This window comes from Poecilia formosa, unplaced genomic scaffold, assembly GCF_000485575.1.
Source record: "Poecilia formosa unplaced genomic scaffold, Poecilia_formosa-5.1.2 Scaffold122, whole genome shotgun sequence".
Classification (NCBI taxonomy): Eukaryota; Metazoa; Chordata; class Actinopteri; order Cyprinodontiformes; family Poeciliidae; genus Poecilia; species Poecilia formosa.
The window spans coordinates 1,340,188-1,358,998 of record NW_006800061.1 but is presented as its reverse complement, the minus strand read 5'-3'; the positions used below and the strand labels follow the sequence as shown (position 1 = coordinate 1,358,998).

Genomic DNA, 18,811 nt, shown 5'->3' with positions numbered 1-18,811 from the left:
AAATTGTGTGTAATTTCGTGTATTTATCACTCTGCTGCTGTTCTACTGTGAATTCTCTACTCATGGACAGCTATTTTATTTTCACGCCCCGCTGCTGCGTCATTCGGTGTACGCCGATGTTTAATACAAACAAACCGTACAGAAGCTGTGAGGCGCAAAGCATTTTGGGTAGTATAAAAAACGTTGAAGCCGCATCTTCAGAAAGTTTTTAATTCGCTTTTTGCAACCGTTAGTAGAGTTTAAGCAGGGGCTAAATTGTTTTGATTTCACGATAAATTAAAATTATGCTGATTGTTCCTTCGAAGTGAATTGGGCCATAACACAAAAAATAAACAAACTATATTTCCCGTGATGCACTGCGTTACGCTGACTCTTGACCCTTGTGTAAAAACAAGCCGATCAGCTGCAATAACATCTAACCAGTGGCTGCTGATACAACATAGCTTAGCTTTGCCGACGGGGCAGCTATATGTGGCAGTAGACAGGATGGTCCTGGACAGCAGACGGGTCCAGTTTTAGACCGAGTTCAGCCAGCGTTTTCAACCTGAGAACCGTCCAACGAGGGGGTGAGAACTGCTAGATACATTGACTTACATTGTCTCCTCAGAAGTGAGTTGTCTCTTTGTGTAGTAGCTGCTGTTAGCTTACGGCTGTTTATTATTGAGTTGGAGGACACTGACTTGAAACTTAGCACCATCTGGTGAGCTGCCGCGTTTCTTAATGTTACCTAACAGATTTTTATGTCATCATGAAAAAATATATTTAATAGGCTTGGAAAGTGTCTCCTACCACTGTTGTACTTGAGAATGAGTTATGTTTTTTTTTATTATTAATAATAATAATAAAAATAAGAGTAAAAAAAAAAACCTTGTTATTTGTATGACTTTGAGAGATAAATATTAAATGACACCAGCTCATAGATTCCTCTAAATGTCCCCTAAATACAACTATTAGCTTTGCATTCAGATCAACAAAGAACATCGGTAAACATCAGCTTAGCTCCACCCATCTTCCCATCAACTCTAACCAAATTCCTGATCCCAGTAGAAAATACTGAGATCAGTATTTTCTTACTTATGTTACCATCACCATATTTCAGTGTTGTGTGCTCAGTTGGATTTGCAGCATTTTTTTCCTGCCACATATGGAGTTCTGCATGTTTGTCCCAAAAGCTTAATATTGATGTCATCTGACCAGAACTCCTTCCTCCACATGTTTGCTGAGTCGCCTACATGGCTTGTGATAAACTTGTAACAAAGACATCTCATGATTTTCCTTCAAATATGGTTCTTTCACAAAGAGCAAATGCGTGGAATGCATAACAAATATTGTCCTGTCAGCAGATTCTCCCACCTGAACTGTGGATCTCTGCAGATCGTCATGATTCTGCTTGTTAGCTACTGTTTGCTCCTCCAAAACATTTGTTTTTATTTTGCATTAAACTCCTAGGTTAACACCTTCTACTAAGTTTGAAATAAGTTGGTTACATTGCATTTTATTTGGTGTTATTAGGATGAAAGGGGTGAAAACAAATGGAATCCACACTTTTCAGATAGTCTAGTGGTAAAAAAGAGAAAAGAAAAAGGAAAACCATGTATAATTTCCTTTCACTTCAGTAATGTATTAATAATTTTGCTGCTTCTCTTCAAAGGTCTGAGTTTTTCAAATATTAATAAGCACATAAATTTTCCTGCTTATTAAGGGGAATCAATCTGACCTTCCAGGTTTACCATGAGCAGCCAAAGTCCGGCGGTGGATAAAGGAATGAACACAGTCCTGGTCTGCCAGGAGAGCTACGCCTGCGGTGGGTCAGACGAGGCTGCGTTCGAATGCGACGAATGCGGCAGCTTGCAGTGCACCCGCTGTGAACTGGAGCTCCACCGCCAGGAGCGCATGAGGAATCACGACCGGGTTCGGATCACGCCGGGTCACGTTCCCTTCTGCGACACCTGTAAAGGCGACAACAGCTGCGCCGGCAGACTCAGAGCGGTGGTGCGCTGCCAGGGCTGCAAGATCAACCTGTGTTTGGACTGCCAGAAACGCACTCACGGCGGAGTCAACAAGCGGAAGCACCCTCTGACGCCTTATCCCCCCGCCAAGGCTCCTCAGGAGAGCAGCGTGACGGATGGGGAGTCGGAGATGGAGATCCTCAAGTCGAAGCTGGAGAAGGTTTGCAGCTTCCTGCTGGTTGATGAGAGGGAGGAAATGCAGGTAACAGCCATAAAAATAGATTATTTTTTCAACAGCAGCTCTTTATTTTTTGCATGATATTAGGGCTTCAACTAAAGATCGTTTTAGTAATCGATTATTCTGATCGGATAAAAAAATTGGCACATTCTCGAGATTTTTTTATTTAACCACATAAGCCCTTTTTATACAATTATATGATCTCATGCTAAAAGATGCAAATAAATAAACAATTAAATTTCCATTTTAAATGAGAAAATAAAAAACATTTAATCGCCTAAAATGCAATATCAAATTAGAGCCGGGTAAAGCTAAAACTATGCCACTCGAGGAATGCAAAATGCATTATGAGGACTTAAATGCAAAAATATATATAGTTTGTACAGTTTTGGCTTAATAACCACTTTCAGAAAATGTCCTTGTTTTGAGTCTTTATATGGCTGTTATCGATTAATCGATTACTAAATTTGTTGACAGTTATTTCAATAATCGCGTCATCATGATTAATAGCTCAAGTCCTACATGATGTAATAATCATGATATGATCTAATGTGGATTCTCAGGTGAAGAATGAGGAGGACTTTGTCAGCAGACTTGGCTGCACCCCTGATGGACTCCTCAAGGTGGTCTCCATCTTTGGCAACACCGGGGAGGGCAAATCTTACACCCTGAACCACACCTTCTTTCTTGGAAGAGAAGTGTTCAAGACCTCCCCCACACAAGAGTCTTGCACCGTGGGGGTTTGGGCAGCTTTGGACCCCATCCATAGTGTTGTAGTCATTGACACCGAGGGTTTGCTTGGGGCCGGTACGGGATAAATTATTTAACTTTAATTAGTTGCTCACCACCACTGTCACCTGGTCTTTGTTAACCAATTTTTATTTTTTACTTTTTTCACTCATCAGGAGCCAACCAAGGTCAGCGAACGCGTCTTCTTCTGAAGGTCCTGGCTGTTTCTGACGTGGTTATCTACCGAACGCATGCGGACCGTCTCCACGACGATCTCTTTAAGTTCCTCGGAGACGCGTCAGACGCCTACCTGAAACACTTTACAAAAGAGCTGAAGGCAACGACGGCCCGCTGCGGTCTGGACGTTCCGCTGTCAACGCTGGGTCCAGCAGTGATTATTTTCCATGAGACCGTCCACACCAAGCTTCTAGGATCAGGTATCTAGCTTGCCGGATTAGATTAGAATCAAATAATTTATTACATTGGACCAGGTCAACTATAAAAAGTTCAAAATGTATGTCTAAAATTAAGGTCTTGAAACGTCTTAAATTCATTTTTAAAAAGTAAGTTGGCCTTAAATATGTTGTTCAGAGGTCTTAAATTTAATCACATATATTGTATCTATTTTTTTAACGATACTTTTCTGTCAGAAAAAATTTGAGTCACACACAAACATCTTCATTGTACTTGGAACTGAAAAAAATGTACCAGTCAGTAAAATCAATTGCAACGCCTCCACATGTCGGAGCATCTTAGAGCTATTCTGACTACCTCAAGTTATGACTTGCATTTCAATATGGCTGCTCCTCGCATCAACCGCAGTGAGATGTGGTGGAAACATGTTTATTTGAATGGAATTTAAGACATACATCTTAAATTGTCTTCATAATGGTCTTAAAAAGTCTTACATTTGAGTTGGTGAAACCTGTCCAACAGGACGGGAACTCCTCAGTGTGACCCATTCTTCTGCCTCCTCTCTGTGTGTTCTCTGCATTTAGACAAACTGTCCGAGTCGGCCGAGCGTCTGCTCCAGGAACGATTCAGGAAACTGGGGCTTTTCCCTGAGGCTTTCAGCTCCATCCAGTACCGCGGGACTCGCACCTACAACCCTCCCACAGACTTCAGCGGGTTGCTGCGCAGCCTGGAGCAGCAGTTGGATAACAACAACACCCGATCGCCGCGTTCCGCGAGCGTCATCTTCAAGGCTCTCCAGGTGTTGTTGATGCTGGCCTTGATCACGGCGGCCTGCACATTCACGCTGCTGTGCTTCCTTTAAAACTAACCGGCTTCTGTTGGTCAGGCCTTGAGTGAGCGTTTCTGTGGGGAGATCCCAGATGAACGAATGACCAGTAACTCCTTTTTCCCAGATGAGTATTTCACCTGCTCCAGCATCTGCCTCAGCTGTGGGTATGTATGTTTTTACAAGATCAATAATGACAAAAAAAAAAGAAAAAAAGCACATACATGACTTTTACTGTTAATACCCAAGCGAGTGGTATAAAAGATTCACATTGTCTTTTTCTCGTTTGCAGGACAGGCTGCAAGAGAAGCATGAATCACTTAAAAGAGGGACTCGACCATGAAGCCAAACATCGTTGCCGCTACTCTGCGCAGTACGACAACCGCATCTACACCTGCAAGGCAAGTGCAAGCAGAGCAGAACGCCTCTGAGATTATGATAAGATGCCCGTTTGCTAAGGTTCTCGGTTTCTGTGTGGACTCGCTCAGGCCTGCTACGAGGGCGGGAAGGAAGTGATTGTGGTTCCCAAGACGACGGCCTCATCCGACTCGCCGTGGTTTGGCCTGGCCATCTACGCCTGGTCAGGGTGAGTCTACGCAAGCCTTCAGAGGATGATTGGATGTGGTTCAAAGTCTTTAGATACAAATGGAGCTTCCTTGTCTATCCTCTCTGTGATGACACCAACACCTTTGTCCAGATATGTAATCGAGTGCCCGAACTGCGGAGTAATCTACAGAAGCAGGCAGTACTGGTATGGAAACCAGGATCCGGTGGAAACGGTGGTGAGGACAGAGATCCAGCACATCTGGCCTGGGGTAAGCTCTGAGCTCAGCTGACTGAGGAGAAGCACGCAGGACACGTGAATTAAATCAAACGGAAGATGTTCGTTGATATCAAAAGCTTAGTGCCTCTTTGGAAGCGGTCATTTCCGCAATCATACATTTTTTTACACCTCTGTTTGTTTTCCCTCTGTTCAGTCCGATGGCTTTTTGAAAGACAACAACAACGCGGCCCAAAGGTTGTTGGATGGAGTCAAATACATCTCTCAGTCCGTCTCCGAACTCAGCGTCAAACCTGCCAAAGCGGTCACTTCCTGGTTGACCGACCAGATTGCTCCCGCCTACTGGAAACCTAATTCCCTTATCTTGGTGCGCAGCTATAAAATAATGCATGCTGACCACATGGTACTGATTTGTCTTTTTGATATTTCTTCTCTCTTTTTTTTTTTTAACGGTTCAAGAATTGTCACAAATGTGCGGAGGAGTTTCAGCCCAATGACACCAAGCACCACTGCCGCGCCTGCGGAGATGGTTTCTGCGACGCCTGCTCTTCCAAAGCCCGGCCGGTCCCGGAGCGGGGCTGGGGGCTCGCGCCGGTCCGGGTCTGCGATGCTTGTTTTCACAACCGAGGAATTCCAACGGGTAAAAAAAAAAAAAAAAAACTTTCAATTTGGGCTTTTAATTAAGTGCAACAAACAACTTTAATGATAATAAAAAATAAGAAACGAGTGTAGAATTTTGAATTTATTGCATATTCTTTCTCATCCATACAAATTTAGAAGTATAGATACAGCCATTTATAGCTAATGGCTCTTGGTAGAATTGGTAGAGTTTATTGAAGCTGCTTTCTTGGCATGACCCGTCCAGGGTCAAAGTCTCAGAGATGAACGTACTGTTTGTCTTAAAAACAGACGTCATGGACTGACTCATTGTTTTCTTTATCGGCTGGTTGTTTTGCGCTACACATAGACTGGATATCAGTCCCAAAAATCTAAGCTCCTGATATGAATTGATCTATATATGCACACATTTGAGCCTGTTATAAAATTGGCCTTGTGTGGATAGTTGAAAATCCAGCATAACTTCCAGCTTGTGCACTAAATAGTTTTTAACAGTGAATATGGGAATCATGCCAACAATAATCGCATGTAAACTTGTGATCAGGACCGTCTGTCTATATCCAAGGGCAAAGGAAACCAAACAAGACACCCCAGTCATTTTGTGTTCACTGTTATATTGGGATCTTCTGTCTGATTGGATGGTTTCTGTTTCAGAGTTGCTAGACGCTGCCTTGGAGGAAGAGGGAGGCACCCTGATAGCAAGAAAGGTTGGCGAGGCAGTTCAAAACACTTTGGGTGCCGTCGTCGGTGCCATTGACATACCTTTAGGTGAGCATTACGTTGTACAAAGACTTCAGACCAAAACGTGTATTTGATTAAAATACAGTGAATGTTTTAACTATGTTTTTATTAGCATCTTATCAGGTGTCAGGGCAGCCTTAAAAAGTCTTAAATTTACGTATCTAAAATGAAGGCCTTAAAATGTCTTAAATTGTTGTAAGTTGGCCTTAGATGTGATATTCATGGGTCTTAAATTTTGTCTAGGTAGGGCTATTTAGTTGCGTATGTTCTATTTTTTATTTTATTTTTTTTTTCTCGTGGGACTCTTTTTGTCAGGCAAAAGTTTGAGTCACACACAGACATCTTCATTGCATTTGATTGCTGTATTCCAGTTGTACTCAGAGCTGGAAAATGTACTGACCTCTCAGTCAGTAAAATCAACCGAACGCCATCCTAAAATCAGACTGGCCTCTGGGAAATTGGGAGCAGCTCAGACTACCCCAAGTCACAACTTTTTAAAGTTCGATATGGCCGCTCCTCGCATCAACAGTAAAGGGGAGGAGACATGTTTATTTCACAAGACGCGTGTAAGAGTCTCTCTAAATTCAATGTTACATGTAGCCCCCTGTGACTATAAACTGAACAAATTAAAAGTAGTGTGCTTATGGAAAGTAAAACTTAAAATGATGTTTGTAAGAGCTGCTGCTAACAATGAGTTGAAATTTGGACTTTTTAACTAGTATGTTAAGAAGTCTGTAGCTCCAGGTTCCAGCTTCCAGGGTAAATGGAGCGCAGCATATGACTCACTACCATCATACCTTTATTAGCTTGCTAGCTTTTTTAGCTGCTTTATGTGTAAGTCCAAATTTACCGCCATTTGGCTGGGGGAAGTTCATAGATTTCATTTAAGCTGTAGGTCTTAAATTCCATTCATAAGTCTTAAAAAAAATAAAAAAATCCCATTACCCACTAAGGATTTCTTTCTTCCAGGTCTGGTAAAGGACGCTGCTCGCCCTGCCTACTGGGTCCCAGACCAGGACATCCAATCCTGCTGCGAGTGCCAAAGGGAGTTCACGCCACGTCTGTCCATCCACCACTGCCGCGCCTGTGGCCAGGGAGTGTGTGACGACTGCTCTCAGGAGCGCCGCCCGGTGCCGTCCCGAGGCTGGGACCACCCGGTGCGCGTCTGCAACGGCTGTAGCCAGAAATCCGGGGAACTCTAGCAGGACGGCGAAGCTGTAACGATTAAAAGACGCAAGCCTCCCGGGAACGCTGGAGGACAAAACCTCAGTAAAGGGATGTTGCACCGTTCTCAAGGCTGCAGGAAAACGGGACTGTTAATTATGTTTTACTGCCGGTCTCGCATCACTTCTGTTTGATCGGACTGACGTCAATATGCCTAAAATTTACACTGTGAACACCAGTTAAAAATAGACGTGACTTGAATTTTGAGAAGAGGCTAAGTGATGCACGCTTGCGGCTGAATTCAGGTTACGTTCGTCGTCTATCCGTAGATCTCCCTTTACTGTAGATTTAGGCTCCGTAGCCCTTCGACAATCCTTGTCAGTATGACATTCTCATACGTTTAGCACCTTTTGTGTAGTTCGGAGCCAGTTGTATGGATGATTTGGAGAGCAAAGTATGAACCGTAGTTATTAATTGCCTTCAAGTCTGTTCCTCCAGAGTATTGTTTGCCTCATGAAGAGAAATGATGGAACCTTTTCAGTTTTAACTCCGATTGACTGACAGGTTGTTCTGTTGCATCAAGATGCATTCCAAACAGTTCAATAACCTAATAGTCAATATGCAAGTAATTGTTACCTTTACCTAATAGATAACTATATGTATAAATAACAGTAATTACTACTTAATAACGGTAATTAAAGTCATTGCTGGTGTACACTCAAGTGACCCGAAACAATGCAGCAGCCTTAATAGTGCTGTCCATTTCAATTGTTTAGATTTTATAAGGACTATATAGAGCATATACAATGAAAAGGTTTACGGTAGATTCTGTTTTATGTTAAAGCAAAAATAAACCCGCAGGTTAAAACTCAGTGATGTTTTTGTTGGGTGACCGGTTCACAGAAACAACAGTAGGAGTTAAAGACCCGTTTGAGGCTGGCTCCTCAAACCGGGAGATATAGTAGCGTTTAGTGAGCAGTGTTTGCAGCTTGAACGATCCTGTGAATTTAACAACTTTGTGTTGGTCAGTTTTTTTGTTTTTTTTTTTCCTTCTGCAGAATATCTGGGAATTATAAGACTTGACTGTACGGAAACTGACTTGGTCACAAAGTCTTTGGGTAAAAGGACAGACTTTTTGACCCCTGAGTCAGATCTTATCACTGAATATAGACATCACATGGAACCAATCATCGACTTGTGTTCATGTATTTCTCATTCAATATGTATTAAACTGAAGAAACACTTTTATGCGTCATTTCTGTTAACTGTTGGTATGCGTGTTTAAATGCTTTCCGTCCTTCCGAATAACACAAGACTCATCAGCAGGAACATGTTGAGTAAATGCACTTGCTGAATGATGCAGCACTTTATTTCGGCACAAACGCATTTTCAAAAACAATGTTTCCCCCTGAGATTTTAAACGCCACTGAGATCATGTTGCTTTGTCCAGGGTTGTGGTTTGAAGAACTTTTTAAAGACAGACGATTCAGGCGAGGCTGGAGCGTAGTCCGTTTATAAGAACCAGCTCTGGTCAGATGAAAACAAATTAGAATATTCTGTCCTGTGTGGAAAATAAAAGCAAACGCACACAGCGGCCCCAGCATCATGCTCTGATGAACCCGGTTAGAGAGGAGGTCGGCTTTCCAGCGGGGAAAAACAACCCTAAAAACACAATGAGAGTTACAACAGAAAAGTCTAGATGAAAGCTTGTCAAAATGATGGCCTAGTCAAAGTCATAAACTAAATCCAATTAAGAATTTGTGGCAAAACTTTAAAATTGATGCTCCTCGTCCAGTCTGGATGAATTTGAGCCATTTTGCAAAACACATGCAACAAAAGGTGGGTCTAAGTTATTAATGGAGGTTGAATAGGAATCTGTGCCACACTTTTCAGATTTGTGCTTGTAGAATTTTTTTTAAACTAAGCAGTCCTTCCTCAATTTTTCAAGTGTACGCTACTTTGCGTTGGGCAGTCATCCCAATAAAACTCAGGAACGTCTGGTTGTAATGTAACAAAATTATGGAAAAGTTTTCAAGAGAAGTTGTAAGAAAAGTAAACAATGTTTAAGCTCTCGTGGCTCCGTTTCCTCCTAACACCAAGAGACGATCCAGCCAAACGTCCACACACAGCATCACTTCTCTTAAGTGTACATTGGATATTTAACGGTAAACTTGTAAAGTGCGTCACCCAAACCCAGCTCCGGTCGACAGTCGGGACGTTCTCTGTTTGCGTTAGACTTTCTGCTAAACCCAGAACTACATTCGGTCTCCTGGACAATGTTACTACAGCTTCAGGACATTTATTTAAAGGGACAATTTTTATGGCATCGTCTGAATTAAAGCGATGGGCTCTCCTCCGTCCTGGTAGTCGGTGTTGTATGGGAAGTAGTACAGGTCATGCTTGACGGCCATGAGCAGTCCGGGGAGCCCCCTGCTGCCGCCCAAATTCGAGGAGAAGACGACACTTGGGATCATGTCGTTGGCCGCTGGATGGGGCGATGGGATGGTCCTCAACAGGTGACCATCCTTCAGGCTCCACAGCCTTGTGTAGCAGTCTTGGCCCACTGTGTGAATGTGAGTTGGTGAGTTAAAGTTTTAGTTTGCTTTATTCAACAACCAGGAATATAATATCTTCTCCTACCTGCTAACAAAAGACCTTCATGTTCATTGACATGAACGGGGAGGTAGGCGTGCTCGTTGTGATGCCCTTTGTACTCCAGCACAGGCTTCCTAACTCGTACATCCCACATCTTGATCTATAAGGAAATTCAAAAAGCTCTTTGGTTATTACCCAACATATTCCACTTCTTCAAAAGAACAAAAAAAAAAAAGCAATTAGCTGAGCTAAAATGCCAACGAGAGCTTAAGAAACGAACTGCTCCGACCTGACCCAGCATGTCCGCCGCCAGCAGGTAGTTCTCATCCTGCAGGACTCGTACGGAGGTGATGGCTGACTCGTGGTGGAAGCGACTGGCCTTCCAGCTGTGATCCCTGCGGCCACGCTGCCGGAGGTCTATGCTGAAAATCTCCCCCGATCGGCAGCCGTTAAACAGGACCGGAACCTGGAGACGTGGAGGGAATCTAAATCCAGTGCCTGGGTTTGTTCTTCTTCTTACGCGAGAGCAGGGGACGAAAATCTCACCCTGAGAGCAAAATGCTGTGCCAAGACGTCGGTGCCGACGCCGTACGTCTGCGTCCGTCCCGTCTCCGCATCCTTGATGATGACCCGACGAGTCAGGCCTGCAAACACGCACAGCGGCATTAATACAGCCACAGCGGCTTGAGTGGCTACTCATATCCCGGATCGTCTTCACATTGTGTTGCGTCACAAAAAACAAACTTTAGTGTATTTTATAAGGATTTCAACACAAACTAGGGTAAAATAGTGACGTGAAAGGGAAATGACAAATTGTTTGGCATTCATATAAACCCACTTTAGTTTGCTAAGCCTAAATAAATTCCAGTGCAAGTCGACCAGTGTTATGACAAATTTGACGCACTAGTCTGTCTCCTGCTTATTGCAAGCTGTAACATTTTTCTGTACCCCAATCAATGGACTGTTTTGCATGTAGCTAAACCCTAACCATAACAAACAATTGTCCTAGAGATCTACAGCTAAAGCTAGCCTGTAACCAAGCGACATTGGTTCACCTTCCAGATGCATACAGGCGGCTGATCACGATATCGGATGTATTGAAAGGAAAAAATAATGACTTCAGAACCAACCAGTGCTGAAGGTCTTATCAAACTGAGGGTTGAAGCACCAAGCGCAGGACCAAGCTGTAGATATCTTGAAGCTACACAGCATCCCTGGTTGATCTGGGGAAAAGAAAAAAGTCAGAAGAAAAGAGTGTTTACAACTAACGTGTTGAGGTTAAGCACGAGAAACCGCAACTTATGTCATCGTCTGGTTAAAGATGTCGATACAAACTACTGTCAGCGTTACAAACGGAGCCGACGAACCTGGATTAGAGTTGCTGAAGAGCGACGCGGGGAGTAAACTAACACAGCCGGGGGTGTCAGCCGCTCCCACCAGACACAACCTAACGGTCACCCATCAAGTGAAGGTACAATACAATATGTGGTAAAAAACCCCCAAAAAAAACAATACTATAAACAAGCAGTGTACTGTCAATTTAAATGTACAATATTGACAACATAAAACCAGAAGGCTGAGGCGGAAGGATACAGAACATGAGAGTCGGGGTAGTTAACCGAGGCCCAGCAGATGGAGTTCACCTGAAAAGCACACAGCAGACCCCTTAATATAAGTACAACTGGTACATTTAAGAACAATATCCACATCTAAACCACTGATAAATGTTTAAAGGCAGCAAACCAGACAGAACAGCGAGGCAGATCTCTGTATACGAGTGTCTTCTAGGAATGCCCTACCACCTTGCGGTTGGTGAAGTACAGATTATCGCACATTTCCACGGACAAAGAGCCCCGGCTGCCGCTGCTGAAGTTCATAATGCCGTACTTGCAGCCACCGTGAGAGACGTCGTTGACGGTGAACACTCGCTCACACACAGAATCCCCCTGAGAGAGAGAGACGAGGAAAGGAAAACACATAACAAATGAGTTTGGTTTTTTTTAATGCTAATTTTGATCTGAACTACACAATACCAGGAAAACAAAATCGTCGCATTTGTTTAAAACTCCAACACTGATAACGACTGTCATCAACCCTCAACTTTCTCATTCTTTTTCTTGTTTTCCATCATCACAATCCCTCTCCCCCCCTTCCCCAGCCACTTCCTGTCAGGATAAGCATTTTGTCAACTTGAATCTGTATCTAATTTGTGCGTCAAGGGCAGCGAAGTCCATCCATCTGGATAAGTCAAGTTTTAACTGTGCAGAGCGTTAAAACCCCTGAGATTATAAAAACCCAATAAATATGGCAGCCGAGCGACGTGGGGTTATACTCTTTTGTTTTCTTTTTCTTCTTTTGCTCGGTCCTTTTGGTTTCTTGTATTTCCTTCTTATTTATGTAAAGCACTTTGAGCAGTCTCACGTGATTGTAACAATGCATACGTTGATATTGTGATAACAATTATGATTATTGCAGTTCCAGTTTTGAAGGGGTGTGTGAAGTGCTCTCACCACGATGATCCTGAAGTTGTCTGTGTTTGGGTTGCTGTTGTCTGTGCTCTGAATCTGCAGCTTGTGGCGCCTCATTCTGCTGACTTTTACCTCGTGGACAAGCCTGGTTGGTAAAGTGAAGCCACATTAACAATCTGTCCCACCACGGAATCAATCATTTCTTCTCCATGATTTGAATTTTGATTAATTTAAAAATCCTGTTGAAGTCGATTTGTTGGGTTTTATGGGCATTTGGAATCCAACATCAAAAATTTACCTGCAACAGTAATAGTGGCCAATATATCTTTAATAAAACTCACTCATTTGCATGTGGAACCAAATATTTCTGAAGTCGCGTTTAGTTTTACTGGTGCTGCTTAGTGTAATGCAAGTAAAGCTGTGGGAATTGAAATGTGTGGAACCCATGTTCACCCCCGAATAGTGCGCACACAGTAGTGATCTGCTTACCTGCAATAGGAGTTCCCGGGTAACAGCCCAAGATGCCTTTTGTGCAGCAACAACGACGTGTTCAGTCCAGTTCTTGGGGCTTTCTGCAAGACACAGATACGGGTGTAATGGCAGAGGCTCAGTCCTTAACAGGAAAAATCTGCTAATGTTGCTCAGCTGAATTTATGAATGCAACGTCTTCGTGTGTTATTAGACTGGAAGAAGTAGGTTGTCCATTCACAGCACACTCACAGCACACTCATCTTCTGCCAGTCTCTTATGTCTCTGCTTTTCCCGTTCCTTTTCTTGCAGCTGCTCTCTGGTCAGCGGGTTGCAGTTATTGTGTCCAGGAAGCAGACGGAAGTAGCGGTTCTTCTCAGGGTCAAAGTAGAAACCGGGCAGCTCTGACAGAACAGAGAAAGAACTGAAGCGTCCATAATTTGTATTTTCACCCCTCACTTAGCTAAAACTGGAACATCAAAACCAATTTATCATCAATACATTATGTAATGAACCAAGATTATGTTTTTCCTTGTGCCTTTTTTGGTGGTTTTATTGACAGGTTGACTTCATGGAGAGCAACAAGACTCCTTCACAACATAACTTTAAACAGTTTTTCTTTCCACTGAACTTTCCATTAATATGCTTGAATGGTGAACAGCAAACTTCTTTAGCAATTAACTTTTTTTTGACAACTTGCTTACTTGGAAACATTTACGGGTATTTTGAGTAAGTAAGTCTGTAAAACTGAATGGTCTAGTCATCTGAATTAAGGGTTTTTATTTGCTGGAAATCCATCATCATAAAAATAAACATTTAATGAATATTGTTTAATATATGTTTTTTTTTGCCCTTTTGAATCTAATTACTAAAACTATTGGACATCAAGATGACATTCTAATATATCTCTATTATTATTTTGTTCATAATGTTTGAGTTTCTACTGTCCAGTTGCACCAAAAGTCCCCCGAAAAGGGTGTAATCATTAGGATACCTGGTACTCCGCTGTCGGATTTAGAGGAGGAAGAAGAGGCTGAGGTTGAAGAAGCTGAGGCAGTTTGGTTATCATGTTCCCTCTGAGATGCTCTGTGAGACGGCCCAGCATCATTATAGTCCTCCCTATAAACAGGAGATATTAATCAAAGCCAATTCTAGGATGAGAGACAATATGTAGAGTTATAATAACGTGTGTTTTTGAGTCTTAAATGTGTGCTGTGCTTCGCTAACATGGCTACCACTGTTCGTCGCTGGATGGTCTCTGTCGATTTCCTCTGTACCACGCCTTTCGACGATCCTGTCGCCATTTCCACTTCTTCATCTCCGTTCCTTGACTCCTACAGCCAGATTTATCATTCCACGTAGCCCGTGGTTCACTTCTGGCACATGAACTGCAGTGTGTTTACTCGTTAGCTTAGCAATGCTACCTTCGGTTCTCACGAGACCCGTTTGGTTTGATTCGCAGGAGCTCAAAGCGTGCAAATAAAACGCATATTCGAAGGTTTTGAAACCTTTAATAATACAGTTAATTTAAAATAAGCCTAAGCATGTCAATATGATAATGTTAACGTTAATTGTCGAATCTGAATCTCTTGAGCTCGGTAGCTAAACGTAGTGAGGACTTTGATGTACCTCGGAAAAGGAAATACTTTTCCTAAAGAATGGAGAAATCTAATGTTCAAAGTTTGCTTTAACATAAAGACCGTGAACACTAATGTAATCTTCCTCAGGAAAATGCTAGATTAAAACATTAAACATTGTCTTTTGTTAACATACTCTATAAAAATAAACTTTCCGCATTTTTCTGATTATTTGTTCTTTGTGTGTTTTCAGTAAGTAATTTAATGCAACACCAGGTTCTCCACTGTTGCCCCACCCTTCAGTTAATTTATTGGACAACTTTAACAAAGAGTTTCTGACGTATAATGTATTCATTGGCTATTTCCTCTGTAAGCGTTTTGCTGCCTTTGAAAGTAACTCGAAATTCTTGACTTCTTAACTTAACCTGTCAGGAGACTAAAGGGTTAACAAGATTGTTTAAATAAAAGTCATAGTAAAATTAGAGGGTGGCGAACGTAAGGAGATAGAGAAATTTTGCTATTCTTTTACTCAAAAGTGAATTGGGAAATCCTCAGTTTTTTCCCCAATTGAACAAAATAAGCCTCTTTAATTTAAGAATATTTGACGTCTACAGTTAAATAAAGAAGCTTGATTGTTTTCCCCCAAAAAAATCCCAGAATATAAAAATAGTAATTTATACTAATATAACTTTTTTGTGAATAATCATGATGTTTGTCTGACTGTTCTCTATCTATTTTTATGTAAGAGAAAAAACTTTTCAAATGTGATGAATGGGCTACTGATGACCACTAAGTTTTGAACCACGTTCTCCCGAATCACTAAATAAAGAAACAGAGTTTTAGTTATAATTTGACAAAAATCCAAGTTTCCGTTAGGATGTGTGATATCCGAGAGTCTTTGAATGCAGCATGTTCTTCCTACGTAATTGCTTTATAAAATTTTAAAAATATGTTGAGGAATAAAACCGGACTCTAGCAAACATAGGCCACTGCCTCCGTGCTTCATTCATATATATTCTGATATAAGATACAATAAATAGGAATAAGTTAATGCCTTTTCATCTGGCAGAACTATTAAAGGATTCGACGATCCAACAAAGCCACAAAGGAAAGCCCATAATGTTAATTACTCATATTGGTTCTAAGGTTTTGGGTTAATTTAAATACATATTAATCAACTTTGTTTCACAGGATGAGTCCCGTGTGGGGTCTGTTGACATACTTCTGTGAAGCCACGCCCAATGTCTTCATGCTGGGGTTGTATTGGCACGGAGCACAGTAGACAGGACAGCATTGGCTGTTGTATATTTTTTCTACTTTTTTTTTTTCTTCATGACGGTCCGAAACTGCACAGAGATTTGGAATATTACATTACAGCCTTGCAGAGCGAAAGATGGCGACTGTCATTCATAATCCATTAAAATCGTAAGTAGTATTTATTTATATGTTTCAGGACCACATTATCATTGTAAACAGACTAAAGGGGGGATAGCAATGATTTCTTCATATTGTGCAGCTCATAAATACAGATCAGGCTTCTCGCGCACTTGAACGGCTTCAGATGTTTTCAGGTCTCCTGCCCTCTTGCATGGCTGTGCAGCCCCGTTGAAATAAAAAGCATGCACAATATGCAAAAACATGCGATCGGAATCGTGCACTTGGTAGGAAGTTCCTCACTTTATGAAGGCGGCACGGGCACAACTTTGCATTGGAGAAACGACACGAGTTACATTTGCATAGGAACTGTCATGCAAGTAATGCAAAACTTGCACTGGTGCAAACTTCAGCTCATCCTTAAAGGGAAAATAAGTCTGCGCACACCTGCTTGTGATGTGGGGGAAAACCAGATATAAATAAGATAAACTAAAACTGTATAATTTTGAGAGTATTTCCTGTGCACAGTCCGCACTTTACTCCTCTTCTAAGGAAGCCATTCTTTTTCTGATTTGGATGCGTTGAGTTACTTTCTGGCTGAAGGATGAGGTTCCTTCATTTTCAAGGCAGAAGCTTAAATGTTTAGTGCCAACTCTGGCTGGCCTTTGGAACTGCTTATCATTTCCGTTGTGACAAATGTTCAAGCATGATGCCGCCACCACCTCCACACTTCTTCAGTATTGGTATGGTGTTCTTTTAGTGGTGTGCAGAGTTGTTTTTACGTTCAACATACTACATGGAATTATAATTAGACATTTATAAATTAGAATTGCCTTTTCTGGAGTGATTTCCAGTTCTTGGTAATGCCACTGTTACAGCATCTGTTCTCCCCTTGACCATGACATGTCTTCACTGCGCTTCCTGGTACATTTATTGCCTTGGAAATTTATTGGGACCCTTCTCCTGATGGACACATTTGGTCGAGAAGATTCCCGAATAGTGTTGATTGAGAATCAGCGGAGGGAGCTAAAGATTAGGGCGATGGCACAGAGGTCTTCCAGACTCAAAAGATGTTGGGGCGCATCACCACAGATGCAGAAAACCGTGCCAACAATTAATTACATTAATTGTTTTAATGCCAATAAAGATGCTTATTTTTTGTTGTTGTTGTTTTCCAAATCTACAGTCCTATATATTAGCTTCTTATCGTTTGTGTGATTTCCTGACAGAAGCAAACTTCTAGGTTGAATTAAAAACTACTTCAAAATAAGTCCTGTCGTAGGCGTGATAACTTTAGCCTTATCTGTATACTTAATGACAAAAATAAAATTACATTTCTTGTTATTCCAGTTCTACACTAATTTTACTGCTGCCGCACAGCTAGCTGTCCAGGAAGTTAGAAAAGTAGCGGATTAAAACTCTTATATACCAAAAGTTGTTGGGGTGTTTGTGGTCAGTTTATGGCAACTTTGCCAAATAGTTTCCACAGAAAGTCCTTTTGTAAGAGTGTTTTGAGTAGTTTACAGTATAATCATCAATAGCCAGAAGGGTGCAAGTTCCTTCAGTAACGACTCTCTGCAGTGTCCATAAAAAGTTCTAGTTAGGCTTACCAATTTGTCCTGCAGCTGAAATTAAGTCACTACATTTTGAATTCCGTTCTGTGTTGCGACACCATTCAATAACGGATCCCTTCTCTTGATGCACACGTTCTGTGTTTTTGTTCATTTATTTTTTTCTATAACACAAAATACTGTAATCCCTGCACTTGCCAGGGTAAAAGACAATGCTTGTATTCCATCAAAGCAGATTAGGATGTTGACAGTTTATAGCTTTTGTGTATGTAGAGCAGCAGATTAAGAGTGTCCCAGTATTTTTTCCTGAGTCCATCTGTCAGGAGAAAGGTATTGGGTAAGAAAAGGAGAGTCATAAGGGGGTCTGAGAGAGGGAGATCCATCTGCTTTTCACGTGAATTGGACCCACATGTGATTTCTGGGGGAAAAAAAAAGAGGGGGGGGGGTTGAGACGGGGGAAACACTGTGCATTGCAAACCATGCGTGATGTATTTTTGCAAAATATATGAGGAGTGATCTGCTCAACTTTGGTTTTAAGCAGACAACCAGGCTGCCTGCTTTAAAATAATAATCTGCCGTGCTAATCTCTGATAGATTCATTAAAACTATCAGAGCCTGACAGTCACTATGTCTGTCCGGCCTTCTCAGTCGTGGTTAGCCATACACATTGTCTTGTGGGGTATTTAAAAAAAAAATAAAAAGCAGGTACAAAGACGCCTTTGTGATGGAAACCTGGAGAGACAGTGCAGGGTTGGGGTTTAATGAGGAGCTGACATGAGAAGTATTTAAATAAGCACCGTAATTTATATGCAGAGATATGCATATTGCATACCCTGCCGACATCCCGCGGTCAGGTTTGGATTTATAACGTAACAAAGAGCTCAGGTAGGAAGGGGGGCTTGCTGGCGTTTCCGTGAGGATTGGGAAGACGTGGGCTGAGATTTAAAACAGCTTGATGCGAGTGGAGCGAAGGGTTCACGTATTGGGGTTGTATTTGTTGTTTACATGTGTCGCCCCTCCCCCTCACAGTTTGTAGAAGGGGGAGTGAGTGATGGAAGTGGTGTGTGTGTGTGTGTGTGTGTGTGTGTGTGTGTCTGGCTGCATTTAGGCCGTATTGCATACATTCATAACGCACCCAGAGTACAGGATTGAACCCTGGCTTTTGTTTATCCTGAACGCTCACAGGAAGAGTTTTTGGTGGTACGGATAGATTTATTTTTTTCCCTGTTCTGCACATAGAAACAGCTCGATTTTCATCACCTTATCATCTTATACAATTTTATTCATTTCTGTGGGAG

At 41.9% G+C, this 18,811-nt stretch overlaps 3 protein-coding genes across 8 annotated transcripts in view; 2 read left to right on the top strand and 1 right to left on the bottom strand.

Moving 5' to 3' along the window:
* Window positions 1-360: 360 nt before the first annotated feature.
* On the top strand, window positions 361-8,704 carry zfyve1 (zinc finger, FYVE domain containing 1). 3 transcript variants are annotated; one of them, XM_016675871.1, is made up of 13 exons: window positions 361-562; window positions 1,725-2,211; window positions 2,751-2,994; window positions 3,093-3,353; window positions 3,915-4,129; window positions 4,217-4,323; window positions 4,449-4,557; window positions 4,645-4,742; window positions 4,854-4,971; window positions 5,134-5,304; window positions 5,397-5,577; window positions 6,210-6,323; window positions 7,266-8,704. In XM_016675871.1, the coding sequence occupies exons 2-13, from the start codon at window positions 1,732-1,734 to the stop codon at window positions 7,496-7,498; spliced, it is 2,331 nt and encodes a 776-aa protein (XP_016531357.1). In that variant the 5' UTR covers window positions 361-562; window positions 1,725-1,731; the 3' UTR covers window positions 7,499-8,704. The 3 variants fall into 3 exon arrangements, with proteins under 3 accessions (XP_016531357.1, XP_016531355.1, XP_007561111.1); XM_016675869.1 differs by having other exon boundaries at window positions 361-566; window positions 1,703-2,211; XM_007561049.2 differs by having other exon boundaries at window positions 362-566.
* Window positions 8,510-14,781, bottom strand: wdr21 (WD repeat domain 21). Of its 3 annotated transcripts, none has more exons than XM_007561048.2 (13): window positions 14,219-14,781; window positions 13,986-14,110; window positions 13,244-13,395; window positions 13,013-13,095; window positions 12,566-12,668; window positions 11,855-12,001; window positions 11,649-11,698; window positions 11,423-11,502; window positions 11,186-11,278; window positions 10,602-10,699; window positions 10,345-10,521; window positions 10,101-10,215; window positions 8,510-10,023 (listed from the first exon to the last, which is right to left on the bottom strand). In XM_007561048.2, the coding sequence occupies exons 1-13, from the start codon at window positions 14,293-14,295 to the stop codon at window positions 9,779-9,781; spliced, it is 1,545 nt and encodes a 514-aa protein (XP_007561110.1). In that variant the 5' UTR covers window positions 14,296-14,781; the 3' UTR covers window positions 8,510-9,778. The 3 variants fall into 3 exon arrangements, with proteins under 3 accessions (XP_007561110.1, XP_007561108.1, XP_007561109.1); XM_007561046.2 differs by having other exon boundaries at window positions 14,227-14,777; XM_007561047.2 differs by having other exon boundaries at window positions 11,858-12,001; window positions 14,227-14,777.
* Window positions 14,782-15,736: 955 nt separating this feature from the next.
* Window positions 15,737-18,811, top strand: part of dpf3 (double PHD fingers 3) — a 24,321-nt gene continuing 21,246 nt past the window's right edge. The window contains exon 1 of one of the 2 annotated variants that reach the window (XM_016675872.1): window positions 15,737-15,993. In XM_016675872.1, coding sequence (XP_016531358.1) covers window positions 15,962-15,993 — 32 coding nt within the window. In that variant the 5' untranslated portion in view covers window positions 15,737-15,961. The remainder of the gene's footprint in view (window positions 15,994-18,811) is intronic. The other variant, XM_016675873.1, reaches the window with a different exon arrangement.